At 42.9% G+C, this 19,707-nt stretch overlaps 2 protein-coding genes across 3 annotated transcripts; one reads left to right on the top strand and one right to left on the bottom strand.

The window, feature by feature from the left end:
* Positions 1-5,177: 5,177 nt before the first annotated feature.
* LOC115177296 (nuclear receptor subfamily 0 group B member 2-like) lies at positions 5,178-7,930 on the top strand. Its single transcript, XM_029737941.1, has 2 exons — positions 5,178-5,971; positions 6,298-7,930. Exons 1-2 carry the CDS (start codon positions 5,440-5,442, stop codon positions 6,537-6,539), a joined length of 774 nt encoding a protein of 257 aa, XP_029593801.1. The 5' UTR covers positions 5,178-5,439; the 3' UTR covers positions 6,540-7,930.
* Positions 7,931-12,259: 4,329 nt separating this feature from the next.
* On the bottom strand, positions 12,260-18,573 carry LOC115177294 (keratinocyte differentiation factor 1). Of its 2 annotated transcripts, none has more exons than XM_029737939.1 (4): positions 18,337-18,573; positions 16,681-17,801; positions 16,261-16,338; positions 12,260-14,118 (listed from the first exon to the last, which is right to left on the bottom strand). In XM_029737939.1, exons 2-4 carry the CDS (start codon positions 17,780-17,782, stop codon positions 14,027-14,029), a joined length of 1,272 nt encoding a protein of 423 aa, XP_029593799.1. In that variant the 5' UTR covers positions 17,783-17,801; positions 18,337-18,573; the 3' UTR covers positions 12,260-14,026. The 2 variants fall into 2 exon arrangements, with proteins under 2 accessions (XP_029593799.1, XP_029593800.1); XM_029737940.1 differs by having other exon boundaries at positions 18,455-18,573.
* Positions 18,574-19,707: the final 1,134 nt, after the last annotated feature.

Here is a 19,707-nt window from a genome sequence, read left to right as displayed (position 1 = left end):
TATTTTGGAATTGGAGACAATAAAATGAGAAATATAGGTGGCTTCTGGGTGCTGACACCAAGTGACACAAATTCACTTCAGCCTGAAAAGTATAGATAATTGGGCTGATGAAATGTGCTTTTCACAAGGGTCACTCAACTTTGAATTCAGAACCCTTCAGTGAGAGTTTAGAATACAGATCAAATTCAAATAGAGTTGGAGAAATAAAATGGTGGCAACATATAAGTCTCCAAAACTACAGCAAACACTTAAGGAATTGAAACAAATATTTGTATTTTCCCATAAAACTGAATTAATAGTGAAAATAAGAAAAAGCTAAAAAAGAGTAGACATCCAATCAGTAAAGCAATGAAAATCACATCCTTTTGGCAAGCGTCATGATCTACGAATAGACATACTGACACTAGGCAGTGTCAGAGGAAGGCCCAAAAAACTATCAAAAGACTCCAGTTACCCAAGTCATAGACAGTTCTCTCTGCTATGGCACGGCAAGCGGTACCAGAGTGACAAGTCTAGGTCCAAAAGGTTCCTTAACAGCTTCTACCCCCCCTTTGTTTTTACACTGCTGTTGATTCCTGTTTACATTGACTTGGTACCAGTGCCCCCTGTATATATCCTAATTATTGTTATTTTATTGTGTTCCTTTTTTTATTTTTTTTTAGTAAATATTTTCTTAACTCAATTGTCTTAAAACTGTATTGTTGGTAAGGTCTACACCTGTTGTATTCGGCGCATGTGACAAATAAAATGTGATTTGATTTGATATTGGCCTACTGCACACGTTTGAGGGAGCACCGAGTCCATGGACAAGATCCTTCAGATAACTAGAGAGCGTGCCGTATTGGGAGTTCGACATGCTGTCACGAGGAGGCGATGTGACCGACCGGATCTGGTGCCCATATGAACGTTGACCCATGTGAACCTTTGTGACATGCACAGTAGATCAAGGCCAATAAGAGTTGTGCCCGTCACACACAGTCAGACAGGATGGTATTTCCCGCTCTAGAACTCAATGACCGTGGTAGCAGAGAGGAGAGATGCTGCAGCTTACTATCTATCCCTGTGCTTAATAAGGGATATTGTTCAGGGGAAATTGAATATGACAAAGATATATACCACGATAATTACAGTTGTATAGTACGTTCATAATTGAATTCTTGGTTGAACTGCGCAATTAACTTCCTCACTAGAAAACGGTCCAGTAATGATTGCTGTTACTATCAAATGTTTGTTTTTCCAACACAGTATAAACAGTGTAACAAGCTGAAAGTAGAGGCGTTAGACATTGGTTGGGGTGTATTAAAAGCAGTGTGAGAGCAATGAAGCATGTCAACAACTTGTTGCAAGGACATTCCGCAAGTGACAGCGATGGCCATTGCGTCATACGCCTCAGAGCACTTTAGGGGTCTTGTTCTCCAAAGATCGAAGAATGCAGCCCTTACGACATTCTTCCAGAATGAAGGACAGTGTTTGATTTTTTTTTTTTTACTATCTCTGCGGTGATAAGCGTCTGTCCTCCGTGCCCGTCTCAGACTGCCCCTCACCTCAATAAAAAAACAAGCCTTATCAAAGGCATTTACAACTGCCAGCATGCCTCACGAGTTACAATACCTGGATGCTTGCCCTGGGAAGTGGAGACCTGCATGTCTGACTATTTCCCTGTAGAGAATCTGGTAAAATATCCCCATGTTTTTGTTAAACTAGCTAGTTAGGCCCGTGAAAACACAGATACATTACAGAAGAGCCCTAGGAGACGACACAATACGGATCTCACACCTCCCCGTGCAGACCGTAACAGGTTATTGCCAGAGAAATGTTGTCTATCTTAAATTCAGTTGCCTTTTTAGCCAGTTTGCCTCTTCGTCCTTACTCAATAAGGGCTTTATATCTGAAATGATGGATTTCCAGTCAGACGCACACCAATTATGCACACCACTCCACCAATGTATTTCGACAAACCACTTCTTGCATCAACCACATCTTACGTGAGTGCTGGCCTCCTGTGAGCTACTCAATTTGTTATGGGGGAGAGGTTGAGGTGTTTGGCCTAGTGCGAGTGGCGGAACCAGGGCGGATCCTCTTTCCACACCTTCCTCTAAAATCCTCCCAGCCAAATCCCCTCCCCTTCTGTAATTCTGGTCTAGGTGTACCCCGACATAATCGGGATTCGTCCAAATAATCATTGATGCAAAAAAAACAGTACACCGGTAGAATAGTTCTTCATAACCCTCATATCCCAAAGACGTAGCGTGTTGATGTTTTATCATCTGTTAGGATAAACTACTCAAAATACACCAATGGGTACCATCTCATGTCAGAATGATGTGACTAAAAGTGGAAGTCATGCAAGCATTCAGGGGACTAGTGATGCCATCGGCGACCTGTACCTGCAATCTCTTTATTGCAGTCGTTCAGCTCATGACCTTGACCTTGACTCCTTTCAGCAGGAAATCTCTGATTTAGATATTTTGATAGCTATGAAACAGTATTTGACAGTTGAAACAATGTATCAGAGACTCTAGCTTGATAAAATATTATAAAAAGTATAAAAGATATTGAAGCAATAGTGTTGTGGTAAGCAGTGTTCCCCTACTACGCCTCCTTACCCAAACACATGCAGTTTATTTGGAAAGTATTCAGAACCCTTGTCTTTTTCCTCATTTTTTTTTTTACATTACAGCCTTATTCTAAAATGGATTACATTTTTTACCTACACACAATACCCCATAATGACAAAGTGAAAAAAAGGTTCTTAGAAATGGTTGCTTATTTATTCAAAATAAAAAACAGAAATACCTTATTTACATAAGTGTTCAGACCCTTTTCTATGAGACTCAAAATTTGAGCTCATGTGCATCATCTTTTTCATTTATATTACTTGAGATGTTTCTACAACTTGATTGGAGTCCACCTGTGGTAAATTAAATTGATTGGACATGATTTGGAAAGGTACACACCTGTCTATATAAGGTCCCAGAGTTGACAGTGCATGTCTGAGCAAAAACCAAGCCATGAGGTCGAAGGAATTGTCCGTAGAGCTCCGAGACAGGATTGTGTCAAGGCACAGATCTGGGGAAGGGTACCAAAAAAATGTCTGCAGCATTGAAGGTCCACAAAACACAGTGTCCTCCATCATTCTTAAATGGAAGAAGTTTGGAACTAAAGCACTGCATCATGTCGGGTGGAAATCTGGCACCATCCCTACGGTGAATCACGGTGGTGGCAGCATCATGCTGTGGGGATGTTTTTCAGCGGCAGGGAAAAGGAGACTAGTCAGGATCGAGGGAAAGATGAACAGAGCAATGTACAGAGAGATCCTTTATGAAACCTGCTCCAGAGCGCTCAAGACCTGAGACTGGGGCAATGGTTCACCTTCCAACAGGACAACAACCCTATGCACATAGCCAAGACAACGCAGGAGTGGCTTTGGGACAAGTCTCTGAATGTCCTTGAGTGGTCAGCCAAAGCCCGGACTTCAACCCGATCGAACATCTCTGGAGAGACCTGAAAATAGATGTGCAGCGACGCTCCCCATCCAACCTGACAGAGCTTGAGAGGATCTGTAGAGAAGAATGGGAGAAACTCCCCAAATACAGGTGTGCCAAGCTTGTAGTGTCATACCCAATAAAACTTGTGGCTGTAATCGCTACCAAAGATTCTTCAACAAAGTACTGAGTAAAGGGTTTTGAATTTTTAATACATATGCAAACATTTCTAAAAATCTGTTTTTGTCATTATGGGGTATTGTGTGTAGATTGATGAGGAAAAAACAATTTAATCAATTTTAGAATAAGGCTGTAACGTAACAACATGTGGAAATATTCAAGGGGTCTGAATCATTTCCAAATGGACAGTATGACACATGCTCATATCCTGTTAATTTATCAGACTAATAAAGTAATCAGCTTATCTGGTTCAGACCTCTGTGCTAGGCACGACAAAGATAACAAACCATATTCACCAATTTTTCACATTTGTGTTTTTTCACTAATTAATTAAATCATGGCATGGAGTTGTTCAATGACAGACATGTATAAAATCGATCACTTGATTATTTAAGTTCAGAGAGACAAATAATTCCGTTTTTTTTGCAAAGCTCTTTAAATATATTTACATACCTTAAATGGTTGAGTTAGTTGAAACCAGAGACGGGATCTTGTTGTCTTGGTCTTGAGATCACACAATGCCCCGTACGATAAGTGTGGTCGTGGTCTTTTCACTGGGTCTGGGTCCCAGCATCAATGTTCAGGTCTAGATCGGGATCTCAGTTCATGGTCCCAGATCATAGTTTGTCTCTCAACTCATGTGGTCAAGATATCTCCTGTCAGAGTTATGTGACTAAAAGTAGTGACATGACACAAACGTGTCAGGGCACCATGCTTTTTGTGGAAGCTGGATGGGACGCCTTCAGATTGGTCTTGCTCTGCGTCTCGTTCTGGATCTTGTTTTTCCACATTTGAACTGGTCTTGGGCTTGTCAGGTTCTCGATACACTTGGTCTGGGTTTCAGTCTCGAGAGTTTGGTTCCTGGTGTGTGTCGCCAAAGGTTGTGTATTGGTTTGGTCGGGGTCTGGTATTAATTTGGGTCTGGGTATCGAGAAGTCTGCTGGCCAGATTTGCCCAGAAAACACATTATTGATGAGACAGGCTTCTGAGTGTGGAATATATGGTGGGGACACATGTCTGGGATCAGAGTTTAGGGCAGAAGGGCTGTAGCTACCAAATCCACACTGAATTACAATACGTCTCACTATTATTTTCCTTCGCTAATTCCGTCTGTCATTCCTGGCATTGTACAAAACAAAATTTGAAGCTTTTGTTCAATGTAAGATATAATGTAACATCATTTTTATCCTAGAAATCCATTCGGTTATGCAGGCCTATTGGTTTAGGAATATTTAGCTCTTTGTAAGTCTGAACTAAACTTAGTAAAATAAAAAGTTATGGTTGGGTACATTGCTCAAGGACTTAGCTGACAGGTCAGTGCTCCCTTACCTGTTTACATTGGCCCGTGTTCAACGTAGGTGTGAGCTGGCAATGAGCGGAGCTATATACAGTGTGCTTGAGTACTCCCACAGTCCTTGGTAGCTTGGTACAGCCTGGGGTAATGACAGTCTCACAGATTAGGCTCACCCCGCCCAATCTGGATATGCTCTTTCCATTGGTTTTCATTGAGAAAACCTTATCTGCTCTTTAGGGGACGCCGTCAGTCGAGTTGTCTGCTCTTTAGGGGCACTTTGTTTTTCACCGAGGGAGTATTGACAGGTCAAGGTGCACAAGTTTAGCTCAGTGGGTTGGCCTTATAAATAGAAGCATGGTGCAAGGCATCTGCACCACCACACACAACCTCAACAAGAGCCTGTCTTGGTAGGACAAGAGCATTTGAATGTATTTCAGCTTTTCATTTTCTTTTTGAGAGTTTGTTCTGTATCTCATCAAAATGGATAACGTATGTCAATGTACAGTTTACGATGATAGGCAGTCAAATGCTATCCTTTACAACATCCTCAATCGAGAAATTTACAAGTCAAGCCACAACAACCTGAACTACAACTTAATGCCTCGTAGATGCAACTGTGAGATTCGACGGACAGTGTGCTTGAAAAGTCCAGCAGACATTTGCCAAGGGGCATCGGGAGTGCTGGTGAAAACAATTCACTTTATGAAGAACTTACCTGCTTTCAACCAACTCCCACTGAACGATCAACTATCGCTCCTCCAAAGTTGCTGGGTGCCACTCTTTATTTTGGGTCTGGCCCAGGAAGGCATGAACTTTGACGTCATCGACACCCCTGCCGATAGCATGCTGAAAAGAATCCTCTTGAATTCTCAAGAATGCTCAGAGATGGAAAGAGAGCAGCCCACCTTGGCTGGTGTGAACAAACTCAAGTCATGCCTCAAAAAGTTCTGGAGTCTGGATTTAAGTCCAAAGGAGTACGCATACCTCAAGGGCACCATGATATTTAACCCAGGTAAGGTTTGCCTTAAAGCTTCAATATTTCAACCAGTCAATGGAAGTGCTTGTTCGGTAGGGATTTTACCTCCCCACAGCTGCTCTGATAATTGAATAAACCTCCCTACATACAGAATTCAAACATTAAATAAGACTTGTTAAGGGCTTGTCCACAATGTTGACCCAACGCAACAAAACATAAAATAACTTCAGTGAATCCAGCTGATCAGTAGGGTTACAAAAAATCAATAGCAATGTCATATACAACTGAAAAGTCCTGCACTGTACAACTGTGCATAAAATGTAGCTTGTCCACTCATGATACATTTCTGTGCTCCTCAACAGATGTGAAAGACCTGAAGGCAGCTCAATTCGTGGAGGACTTACAGCAGGAGGCTCAGCATGCTCTGAGGGAGGTGGTCCAACCGCTCCACCCCGCGGACCTAGGCCGCTTCGCTGGCATCCTGCTCGCGGCCTCCACGCTCAAGACCATCACACCCAACCTCATCACCGAGCTCTTCTTCCGTCCTGTCATTGGCCAAGCAGATCTACTGGACTTTCTGGTCGATATGCTCTTCAGTAGGTAGCTTACTGTAGAGCTGATGTACAGAGACCTGATATCAATTCCCGCAGTGAGGGATATTGAGCCCCCAGGACTTAGTTGAAGTGTCTGGTCATGTGGTGAAGAGATTGACAAATAACTGTTCGTCATAAGGGGAAACAAAATACATGTCTATTCTTTATTCACAGTTACACTATCCCTGTTAGCTTTTCATGTCTGACCAAATAGGAAAATATTTTTTTTATTGAAAATACGAGAACAGTTTGCTATTGTTTACATCCAGCTATGAATGAGCAACATTTACTGTATATTAGCAACATTTTTGGTAGAAAATTGAGGTCACAATGGGTGGTAGTTATAACAGACATTTTACTGATTATATCAGACAGGCTACACATTCCTTAAAACCATGGATATTGTGCAGAATACTGTTTAGATACATTGTTTGTTTTGTGTAACGTTTGCATGAGTAATGTAAATCATTTCTGGGACTGCCTCCAGAATATTTTTTATAAATATATTTTTATACAATTACTGTGTTATGTCTTTACAATTTGGAATATGGTTTGCGAGACAAGAATACAAACAGCATTAGCCAAGCCAAAGTAGATTAAACGTCCCTGTTCAAGAGGTTTATATTACAGCAGGCATTGCCATTCAAGGAGCTCTTCAAGCTCAATTTAAACATATCTCTTCTAAAGTAACTACTAATATGCAGAGCACTGGAAAAATGTGTAGAATTCAACAGCCCACATTCTCCCCCCTAACCATTAGGTTAGAGTGAATCTGTGTTGGGAATTGGGAATGAGTGGAGCATCAGTGATGTACATAGACAAGGCTATCACAGTAGTGTGAGAGTACTCCTCAAGTTTACAACTTCCTGCTCCAGTTCCTGTTGATTCGTATTGTGTTTGAACAGTAAGCTTTATCTGTATTACCTCACCGGTACAGAGGGCAGTTTGGAAGGTGGTTTATCAGCTGGGTGCCCTGTACCGTCATCTTGCTGCCTCCCTCCTCTCACGAGTGGCTCACCGCAGCAACGAGAGACAGCCTCAACGGAACTGCATAGAGACTGTCTCAACAGTCAATAACAGTCACTAAGCTCAACTTATCATACCAATAAGATATGAGGAATAATATTTTCAGTCTAATGAAGCCAAGGTCGGGTTTGAACGAAATGTCACCGTGTTCTATATATCTAAATAAAGAATACAATCTCTACATATGTAGAGCGTCACACCGTCTAACATTAGGCTGTAATTTAGTTTCCGTAGACTGGACATGTGAACAACTTTTCACAACAACAACAAAAATAAAGGTGAAAAATGTGTGATAAAATATGACATTTTTTATTCAGACCTTTTTTGTATTTAAGTACAGTGTTACCGAAAAATAAATATCTTACTGCTCTTTGAATACACAGTACAGAGTGTTTATTTATGCTGCAATAAAGACAGATCTATCAGATCTCAAAGATACATTCTACATGATTTTATTCCTTTATACTCACAAATTAGTACAGACATTTTTACAGAGCAATTCACAAAAGCAAAACCTTATGTCGAAACCAAGAAAAAGGCGTTGGAGCCTAGGGATATGTCTCCAGAAAATATTGAAAATATATATATAATACATGCATGTTCAAATCTTCCTAACATCATTTCATGTAGCTAACAGTAAAAGTAATACAATCAGTAAAGGACTTACACAATCAATACATTGACAGTGGAAAACATGGCATCTTTAAGAGAGAACTCAGAGTGAGGAAGAGCAGGACATCAGCCCAAGACTTGGTGCTCTGTCGCCTCCATGCCTGAAGAAACCTCTGCTTTTAGGAGGTCCCTCATTTTGGTGTTAACACCAACTATGACCATTAAGGGCAGTCCCACACAGAGCCCTATGCAACTGATTGACATCACAGAGAGGCGACTTTGGTCTGAGAATGTTGGGGTGAAGTCAAGGAAGGTCGGGAGAGCCTGTCGATGAAGAGATCGAAACGACAGAGAGAAAAACCAGACCATCCCCATATTTTGGGCCATATTCCGTAGGGTAATGTTGACCGGTGTAGCGTCCAGCATCCTCAGCTTTGATATTATGAACAACCAGAGCGCAGCCAGGCCCTACTCAGTCTCTCTGCTCTTTCTGTATTTTCAACATTGATCTTCCCGTAGGAGTCCACTTCAATAACACTCAGATCCAGCTCTGTGGAACAGCCACTTAGTTGAGGAACAATCACCTTTGGGATGCAAAGTGGCACATGGCAGGCTGACCTGCTGGAGCGATATTGGGTGTTCCACTATACCCAAAGTCCCATGTAGGATCAGTCCAAAGAGCAGTGCTGATCAGTAGCTCCATCAGAAGCACAGTATGTGAAATGTATCCCCGGCATGATCTTTCTGTGCTCTCTGAGTGTAGTTGTACCACAAGTCTCTCTCTACAGCCCCTGATGTTTTCTAATTAAAGGTTGGCACATGAGCTTACTCTCTTGCTTTGACCAATGCAAACTCAATTGGCTAAACACAAACCACATAAATGCATTGTGCTTTATGGACTTATCACAGCTGTAATTTCAACAGCTCTTGATGTTACGCGGAGCAGGTGAACCCAAGTGCAATCACAGACAAGGAGACAGGGATAAGATAACTAAGGTGTTTATTGAAAAGCAGGGGGGAAGGGGGTCCAGAGCAGGAAAGCAGGACTGACGAGACGAGGGACTGGAGACAGGGACCAGGGTCAGAGCGGACAGAACTGTAGCAGAGAGAAAAGCAGCGTCAGACTAGGGAGAAACAGGCACAACAGGATAACAAGCTCTATGCAGGAACAAACACAGACTGACTGAACAGAGGCTACAAACTGGCAGTGTTGAAGTGGCAGGGCTGAGTATTCCTAGAGTCCTTGATTATGGAACTGGTTGCAGCTGGTGGGGATCTGATCCGCCTCCAGCACACCTGTCTCCACTCACATAATCACGTACACACAGAGAGAGCACTGGGGGAGTGGCGGCAGGTTAGGGAGACACAGGACGAGAAGTAGAGGGCGTGGCAGGAGCAGATGTAACACTTGGCTGGTTGGCAGTGACATATTTCAAACCTTACTTATTTAAGTCTGATGTTCATGCCATCCATTGTGTGGATCCTGCTCAATGTGTTCAGAAGGCCACATTTCCAAATGAATGGGAAAGATTGGCAGCATCACTCATTCATTTTGGATTTAGGCCTGCAGATTTCTCCTGGTGCAAATGGTATGGACTCCAGGTAACTTTTGACTATTAAAACCTGAGCATTATTGAGGTTAAGAAGTACTACAAGGTTTTCCACAATATAAACTGAACAAAAATATTAACGCAACATGCAACAATTTCAAAGATTTGACTGAGTTACAGTTCAGATAAGGAAATCAGTCAATTGAAATGAATTCATTAGGCCCTAATGTATGGATTTCACATGACTGGGAATATAGATATACATATGTTGGTCACAGATACATAAAAAAAAAAGGTAGGGGTGGATTTGAAAACCTGTCCGTATCTGGTGTGATCACCATTTGCCTCATGCAGCGCGACACATCTCCTTCGCATAGAGTTGATCAGGCTTGTGATTGTGGAATGTTGTCCCACTCCTCTTCAATGGTTGTGAGGTTGCTTAATATTGTATGCTGAAACATGAGGTGATGGTGGCAAATTAATGGCACGACATTAGACCTCAGGATCTCGTCATGGTATCTCTGTACATTCAAATTGGCCTCGATTAAAATGCAATTGTGTTCAATGTCCGTAGCTTATGTCTGCCCATACCATAACCCCACCGCCACCATGGGGCACTCTGTTCACAATGTTGACATCAGCAAACCGCTCGCCCACACGATGCTATACACACACTGTCTGTCATCTGCCAGGTACAGTTCAAACCGAGATTCATCCATGAAGAGCACACTTCTCCAGTGTGCCATTGGCCATTGAAGGTGAGCATTTGCCCACTGAAGTCAGTTACGACACAAAACTGCAGTCAGGTCAAGACCCTGGTGAGAATGACGAGCATGCAGAAGAGCTTCCATGAGACGGTTTCTGACAGTTTGGCAGAAATTCTTCAGTTGTGCAAATCCACAGTTTCATCAGGTGTCTCAGACCATCCCGCAGGTGAAGAAGCGGGATGTGGCGGTCCTGGGCTGGTGTGGTTACATGGGATCTGCGGTTGTGAAGCCAGTTGGACTTACTGCTAAATTCTATAAAATGGTAGATAAATTAGCATTTGTTTCTCTGGCAACAGCTCTGGTGGACATTCCAACTATTTAATTGACATCAATGTAGAGCTCTTTGGCCACGCACACCAGTGGTGGGTTTGGCGTCAAAAGAAAGGACGTCACGCTGCCTGCTTAGCGAGTACCACTTCCTCCTGATTCGGCTCAAACCGAAGCTCGAGCCCAGGACCTCTGATAAAGACCTCACCTCTTTAAGAAAAAAAAAAAATGTTTTATAGATTAGATGCGTTTATTAGTCACATGCACAGGGTGGCAGATGTAATTGCAACAGTGCAGGTCAAAAAGAGGAGTGAATGAAACAATAATACAAATAATAATATATACAGTGCCAAACATTAGGAACACCTTCCTAATATTGCGTTGCACTGTGTTGTCAAGATATTACCTATCCTAACTGTCATTTTGTATTTATATTTATTATGGATCTCCATTAGTTCCTGCCAAAGCAGCAGCTACTCTTTCTGGGGTCCATCAAAATGAAGGCAGTTATATACAATTAAAAACATTACATTTCTCAACACATTGGTAATAGAAGTGACTGTGTGTGTGCATGTGTTCACAGAAACATCTATGGAGCCAGCATATGGAGACTTCCAAGAGGATTTGACTGACATGCATGTACGGGCGAGACCTGGCATAAACATTTTACTAGACACAACTTTTAATTGTATTGTCTTCTTTTTATTATGGAATTTAATGGTATCAGTCAATATGAGGGAGAAACCCTGTGTGTTCTGCACCAGGATCAGGAAATTCCTGTTGTATATAGGATACCACACAGGAAGGTATGACCACTCCGACATGCTTGCCAAGATAGCCCCATTACCACCACACAAAATTGTCGATAGGCACAGTACCTGTATTGGCTGGGAACGACAACGAAAGAAGCACACTTATATTAGAACACTGCTTCTATGGTATTATGTAGAGGGTTCTTATTCTACATGGACCTGTTAATACAGTTGAAAGTTATCAAAACACTTAGAATATCGACCTAAATTCAGCAATTGCATTCTTCTCATATTACCCTGTAAGCTACTAACCTATCCAAAGCTTCCTCCGGCACCTCACCATACATATGGCTGTATTTATTAAACTCAACCTGCAGGAGGTTTGTTTGCGATTGCATGGGGAGAAATGGCCACGGGCAAGGTTCTGACAGATAGGTGTGTCTCGGTGTAGCAAGGACAGACCCGAGAAACACCCATACCAACTCGCGTTTGGCTTGGGTCACGGCCGCCACCACCTCTTGAGGAGCAAGCCAAAAACAAGGCCAGATCAGCAAGTGCATTTCCCCTTTAAGCTGGAGCAGGGCAACAATTTTCAGTTATTGTGGTACGCTGCTCCCTCCTGTGGTGGTCATTTAAACTGACACCAGGGCAAGAAGGGTTTGGCTGTAGCCTGCATTCGGTTGATGTTAACACAATTTAATTCTTCCTAACAATCATGCACACATGAATCAAGAAACTCAATGACACAAATCTGTTATCCACTTCAAACATGGGCTTTTTGTACGCTTATTGAAATACGTCACCATTTAAGTCTTTATTGAAATGTCACCATGCATGTCAACATCCAAGAGAAGAGACATTCTGTGCCATTCGGTTTAGAGAAGGTACGTATAATGTCATGTGACCGGGTGTGAGGTGTTAATTGTGAAACTACAATTTTATGCCTCACACAGGTAGAACTGGAATGCAGAGGGGGCGAAGCCAGGGAAAACAGAAATGAATCTCAACAGAGCATCGGGACACAGAGAAATTCTCAAAAGCAGGTTTTCGTAGTGCTCCCCTCTGCGATGAACTACTCAGGACAGACAGCAGGATTTGATATCCTTTTGTCAGAACCAGTCAAACGAGTTCCTCCTTTTTCGCTGAGGGCGGAAATAGACTGACAACACACTGACCGGGGTGGGGGGGGGGTGGGGCTGACAGTAATTTGAGAGACGGGGAGAAAGAGAGGTGCTGATAAAGTAGCCCAACAACGTTGCACAAACATGTTGCTGTGACAGGGAGAGCAGGCAAAACTAGAGTGTAGGAGCAGTTAGTGTTGAAATATACAGCGATGCCCGTTAACACATTACATGGGAAGGAAAGATTGAAAGCTTGACAAACTACCAGTACAGGCTTTTTAAAAGTGTAGTAGACTACATTAGATCTTTCCCCCCCTCCTTCTGCTGCATAGCTGACCATTAACATAAATCTGATCAGATTAGAGCCCAACCCAACATCAAAAACACAAAATCCCTAGTGTTCCCCAATAATACATTGTGTAAACATAAGCAGCACAAAGTAATTGAACACTCAATGGACTGAATCCATCCTTGAGATCGGCGTTTAACTCAAGCATTGGTGTCAAATGGAAGTCATATGCACAGATCAAGTTAATGTGCATACCGAATCCATACTCTATTAGACTTAACTATATTATCATATATTTTGATCAACGGAGTTGAATTAAAACAGTAGCAAGTTGGCATAAACAGGCAAGGGGATTCATTGCTTTTTTTATTTTTATTTAAAAAAATTACCTATACATTGACAAAATGCCAATGTCGAAAGAGATGTTTAGACAAAACAAAAAGCAACGTTCACTTGGAAAAAAGTTTTGTACAAAATTAACTCCTTTGACACTGAAAGTAAAGTATGAAGATAAACCTGCTACTGGGTCCAAATGGTAGGGTGTCAATTTTCCCTAACGCACTGTCACACACACACACTAAAACAGGGACGGTTATGTGTTAGTTCTCAGTAAAGCGACTGAACCCTGAGTTAAAAATGCATGGAGTGATTTTGGTGTCTCTGCTAGGAGTGGCAAGGCAACAACATAACTGGTATAAAAACAACTTACAATATAGCATGCAAATACACAATAGAATCTAGTTTTCCCGTAAAAAAAAAAAAAAAATCCCCTTGTTTTTCCGATGTTCAGATATGTGCCAATTGGGCACCCGTAGACTGGTGCCACCATCTCGCCCTTCCAAGCAGGCCTCCCTCACAGACGGTTCCATGGTTTGGAAGGACATGCTGATTCCACACCAGAGAGAAGAGACGGCTTCAATAGTCCCACACTTAACATCCTCTCTGTCACTATAGGATGTCCTTCTATTAGTTCCAGGGAAGCATGACAGTGTTGGAGGAACAATGGGCTGATCAACAAAAATATGCCCCACTATCACACAACAGCCGGCCCCAGTTCGGTTGAGGCCCTTGAGAACGTTGTGCCCTGGACGTTGTGTTGACCTTGTCATGACGCTCAGAGGACGTGCAGCAGTGGGACCCCTGACGAGTCAGTCTCTGTGTCATGCTGGTAGGGACAGTAGGCTGTAGCTGAGCTGGAGGAGTGAGCTAGGAGGGCCAGAATAGAGAGAGACATTTACCAGCCAGTATTTCAAATGGACAGAGACTACAAGGGATAGAAATATTTGAAGTTACCACTTTAAAAATGGTTAAGCCTGCAGCTGCACTGGGCACTACAGCTGCGTTGAACAGAGCCCCTCAGCTACCATGACTGACCGGAACAGTCAGTCAGCCCAGAGGTTAGGCCTACTACCTCTGCTGCCACATAGAACCCAGGGTTGTTCATTAGGCCACGCAGATAGAAACGTTTTGCAACGGAAAATGAGCGTTTCTAATTGGACAAGTCTAGCTAGTCCTTCCCTGTTCCAGTCAGTTTTATTCTGTTTGGTGCCTAAATGAAGACTACCCAGGACAAGTAAAGAACCATTCCATGAGCCACAACAAGGAAACAATGTGTTATTGTTCTGAAAACATGTATCGGATCAGATATGGGAGAGTATTTCCAGTGTAGAACAATTACACTGAAATGCTACAGAACCCATCAAAGTGTAAATAGATGCTGGCTCAGATTCAAGTTACACAGTGCATTCAGAAAATATTCAGACCTTGACTTTCCACATTTTGTTACGTTGTAGCCTTATTCTAAAATCGATTCGATTGTTCCCCCTCAATCTACACACAATACTCCAAAATGACAAAGAAAACTGTTTAGAAATATTTGCTAATTTATAAAAAACAAAAAATCACATAAGTATTCAAACCCTTTACTCAGTAACTGTGTTGAAGCACCTTTTTACAGCGATTACAGCCTCGAGTCTTCTAGGGTATGACGCTGAAATATTGGCACACCTGTATTTTGAGAATAACTTCCATTCTTCTCCGCAGATCCTCTCAAGCTTTGTCAGGTTGGACGGGGAGCGTCGCTGCACAGCTATTTTCAGGTCTCTCCAGAGTTGTTCGATCGGGTTGAAATCCGGGCTCTGGCTGGGCTACTCAAGGACATTCAGAGACTTGTCCCGAAGCCACTCCTGCGTTGTCTTGGCTGTGTGCATAGGGTTGTTGTCCTGTTGGAAGGTGAACCGTTGCCCAAGTCTGAGGTCCTGAGCGAATCTTGAGAATCTTGTTTCTCATGGTCTGAGAGTCTTCAGGTGCCTTTTGGCAAATGCCAAGTGGGCTGTCATGTGCCTTTTACTGAGGAGTAGCTTCCGCCTGGCCACTCTACCATAAAGGCCTGATTGGTGGAGTGCTGCAGAGATGGTTGTCCTTCTGGAAGGTTCTCCCATCTCCACAGAGGTACTCTGGAGCTCTCTCAGAATGACCATCGGGTTCTTGGTCACCTTCCTGACCAAGGCCCTTCTGCCCTGATTGCTCAGTTTGGATGAGCGGCAAGATCTAGGAAGAGTCTTGGTGATTCCAAACTTCTTCCATTTAAGAATGGAGGCCACTGTGTTCTTGGGGACCTTCAATGCTGCAGAAATGTTCTGGTAACCTTCCCCAGATCTGTGCCTCGACACAATCCTGCCTCAGAGCTCTACAGACAATTCCTTCCACTTCATGGCTTGGTTTTTGCTCTGGCATGCACATTTCAACTGTGGGACCTTATATAGAGGTGTGAGCCTTGACTCCAATCAAGTTGAAGAAACATCTCAAGGATGACCAATGGAAACAGGATGCACCTGAGCTCAATTATGAGTCAAATAGCAAACGGTCTGAATACTTGTGTAAATATGGTGTTTTTTTGTTTTAATACATTTGCAAAAATGTCTAAAAACATGTTTTTGCATCGTCAATGTGGGGTATTGTGTGTAGATTGATGAGTTAAAACATTGTATTTAATCCATTTTAGAACAAGTCCGTAAGGTAACAAAATGTGGAAAAGGGGAAGGGGTCTGAATACTTTCCGAATGCACTGCATCTTATACAGTACAACATCTATGGTATGGGGAAGTACAGGGTCTTGATATAGTAGTAGTAGTCTAAATACTGTAAAATAAGTGCCAAACAATGTTACTGTACAAGCAGGTTTGACCTAGACTAGGGCACGTTTTGAAAAAGCATCTCAGAGGAGTGCTGATCTAGGATCAGGTACGCCATGTCCATATAATCTCATTCATTATGATATAAAATACTAAACTGATCCTATATCAGCACTCCTACTGTGAGACTGAATTCAAGTCCAGAAGTACTTACCTCTTCCACTGTAGTACCTCATCTTCCTGGCTAGTTCGTCCGACTGTGTCAGCTCTGACACTTTCACCTCAGGCTCCACTGTGGTAAAAACACAACTTAGAGTTACTCAAACATAGATGTATATGAATGAATAGAAAATGGAGACTCAATGATACCGAAGAGGTGAGACAACAAACACTAGCGCACCAAAAGCATTTCAGCAGAGTCATCTATGGTATTGGTATGCAACATAAACATGAAGTAAGAATAGGTGAAAACTGGGAGGTTAAATGGGAAAATAATGTGGAATAGAATTCATTGTTGGATTTTCTGACTTAAATTGAAACAAAACTTTGTCACATTTATTCTCTCAAGACCCTCAATACCTGAAATGCACTAGTTATTTTGAATGGATACACAAATGTAGTAACCCTCTCTTACTCTCACTGCTGTTAAAGGTGTACGTCATTGTTTCATTGCCACTGTCAGGAAGGAGGGTCCCTCGGTCGTTCCCCCCGTTTGCTCGCGGCTGCTGGTGCACTGGCTCCTGGGCCTGGGAGTTGGAGTTTTTGTTCTTCTTGCCTTTGCGCGTGCTGATGCGGATGACGCCGTGCACCAGCCTGCACTCTGCCTCCCGCTGCTCCAGGTTGTAGTCCTGAGCAATGCTGCAGATCAGCTCGCTGATCTCATTGGTTTTCCTTGAGAACGACGAGTCAGACGTGCACTTGGCCAGTTGGTCGATCTGGTGCAACGCGTAGAGCTCTAGAAGTTTCTTAGTGATGAGCGAGTCAATGTCCGTGCCGCTGTCGCCCAGGTCGTCCAGATCCAGGTCCTCCCGGGAGTAGATGGTGCTGGTGTTGCTGACGGGACGCTGGCTGTCGCCCTTGCCGGCCGTACGCGTCCGTTTGGGGCCCGACGACGAGGTGGGATAGACCACCGTCTGGCCTCCGATGCGGACGTCCTTGTAGCGGAAGCTGTCACTGGGAGGCAGCTTGGAGGGCTGCTTGGAAGGCTTGATGCTGGACTCCAGAGGAATGCCGCAGGTGGGCTTGGACACGGGCATGCCGTTGGGGGGGTGGGGCTGCTCAGGGTCGGCCTTGCTGGGGTGGTCCGTGGAGCTCTCGTTGTTGACAGGCAGACAGAGATCCCGGCTGCCACAGAAGCCACAGGTGAGAACACAGCAAAGGAGCGCCTTACAGCCACTCCAGCCCATAGAGGTACAGGACCCACATGCATTTGTGCTCTGGGGAGAGTCTGCTGAGCCAGGGATGAAGCCCAGTGTCTCTGACCCCCGCCCGTTGACGTGTCGTGTCGAGGGGGCTCCTCTGCGGCCTTGCTGGCCCTCAGAGTGACGGGTATGGTCGCCATTGTACTGTTCCCGTGTGTTGTGCTCAGCATGGGGGTCCTTGTAGGACTCTTGGCTGGCGGTGCGGTCTCTAGAGATGGTGCGGCCCTGCTTGTAGCCGTCAGCCCTGGTGCTGTGTCCCCTGTGCTGTTTGTCGTGGCGGGACTTCTGAGGAGCCCCTGTGCTGTGGCCAGGCATGGCTCAAAGCTCCCGGGACCTTTCAATGTGATGGGAACAATGGAATATATACACTTTATAATAGTCATATCTAAACACAGTAATTATTATGCTTACTTATCATCTCTTTGTCAGTCACATGAATCATTTCCTGTTGCAACAAGTAGACTATTGACGCCAAACATTGAACTAATACTGTATTTTGAGATACAGCCTATAGTTTGTTGTAGGCTACTTTGCAGATACATGTTTTAACAATCACGCAATTGGAGAGAATGCCATAGGAAAAAGTCAAATTCTGATATCTTTCAAGTTAATCTAAATCGCTTATCAATTTGGCCTGTGGAACTGTCACAAGGACTTTGTTTTGGTTACATTTTCCGTGCGTGCATTCGGTCTATTTTGATCGGGTAGGCTACCTTTTTAAGGGTAAAGAAATTGGGAAGTTTTAAATATGACTTTTCAAAACACAAATAACATGTCATCTATAAGATCACTTTGTCAGGCTAGAGTCAAGCTTGTCCGAAATTAGGATAAACTTCTTCATACGGTGAACACCTGAGAAGTTAACTTACCGCATAAATCGCTCGGGTTACTTTTGTTAACTCTTGACGCCGATTAAATTACGGAAGTCCGTACGGGAAAACGTTCTTTCTTTGGGTCGAGTTTGTGTGTATCGGTTTCTCAACTCACCAACTGCTAGCTACCAACCCTACCCAGTGAAGACTAAACTCCTTTTGGTAAATTCCACAGTGTTTTGTTCCTTCGTCTTCCCGTGTAGGTTATTACCTGCGGCTACAGGTAAATCCAAATTCTCCAACACCCACCCACAGGGAAGACGTGACAACCAGAAATGTTCAAAATAAAAGTCCCTCACGTAATAGTAGAAAAGTGTCAATAACCTGTATTTCTTATTGTTATATCAAAATATTTGTCTAAACATGAACAATACACGTGTGTTTTAAAACATGTTCCAAGGTCAAATAAATACCCCCAATGCAAAACACTGTACATTAAATATTATTGGTGTATAAAACAAACTATTGAATGTGCCACAGTAAAAAATATTGTAGGGAACACTCAGTAGGGTCTGTAGAATGTAGGCTATATATGGTGTCTTTTCATTGGGCACTAGATAATACGGAATATTGCTGGCCTTTTACTCCAGCAATTCCATTGCCCACAATAAGATTCACTCCGCCCTCAAACTCAACTCTGGACCTCGAAGCCAGTTCCACTGCTTGTTTTCATTGTTCCCCTCTAATCAGAGAACGATTTAGACCTGGCACAACAGGTGGGTGCAATTAATTATCAGGTAGAACAGAAAACCAGAGCAAAAACTATTTCTAGATGTCGCAATAAAAGTATTGTAGAGAATACTCAGTAGGGTCTGTAGAATCTATATGTGGTATCATTTCTGGGGACCTGAATAATATGCAGTGTTGCTGGACTTTTACTGTGGTCAAACATTTTAAAATGGGTTGCCTGAACGCTATACGGTACAAATATAGCGCTGTACAGGAAAAACGATTATTTATGCCGATGTTTCATTTTGAAGTTTTTATTTCAGTAATTGTAGTGACCTGATTTCACCAGAATCCCAAAAGTTATTTGTGCGTTGTTCAGATGTTATGTTTCTCAACACTGGTTTATCTACCACTTCTGTTGTGAGTGGCCAAACAGCGGAGGTGTGCACCTTATATGCAGCAGTATTATGAAATAACAATGCAAGTTTCTCCCTCTATGGAGCTAATATATATATATATATATATATATATATATATATATATATATATATATATGTGTGTGTGTGTCTGAAAATGTATGATGTCGAAAATGTACTACACAGTAAGGATTCTACTCTTTAATCTTTCCTCCAAATAGGCCTACCTATGAGAACGTTTTGAAATACCTACCACTTCCCTCCGAATGGACCCTCTCCCATT

The sequence above is a fragment of the Salmo trutta genome, chromosome 37 (genome assembly GCF_901001165.1).
Source record: "Salmo trutta chromosome 37, fSalTru1.1, whole genome shotgun sequence".
Lineage (NCBI taxonomy): Eukaryota > Metazoa > Chordata > Actinopteri > Salmoniformes > Salmonidae > Salmo > Salmo trutta.
Note: the sequence above shows the minus strand (reverse complement) of the source record. Positions and strands in the feature narration are given on the sequence as shown.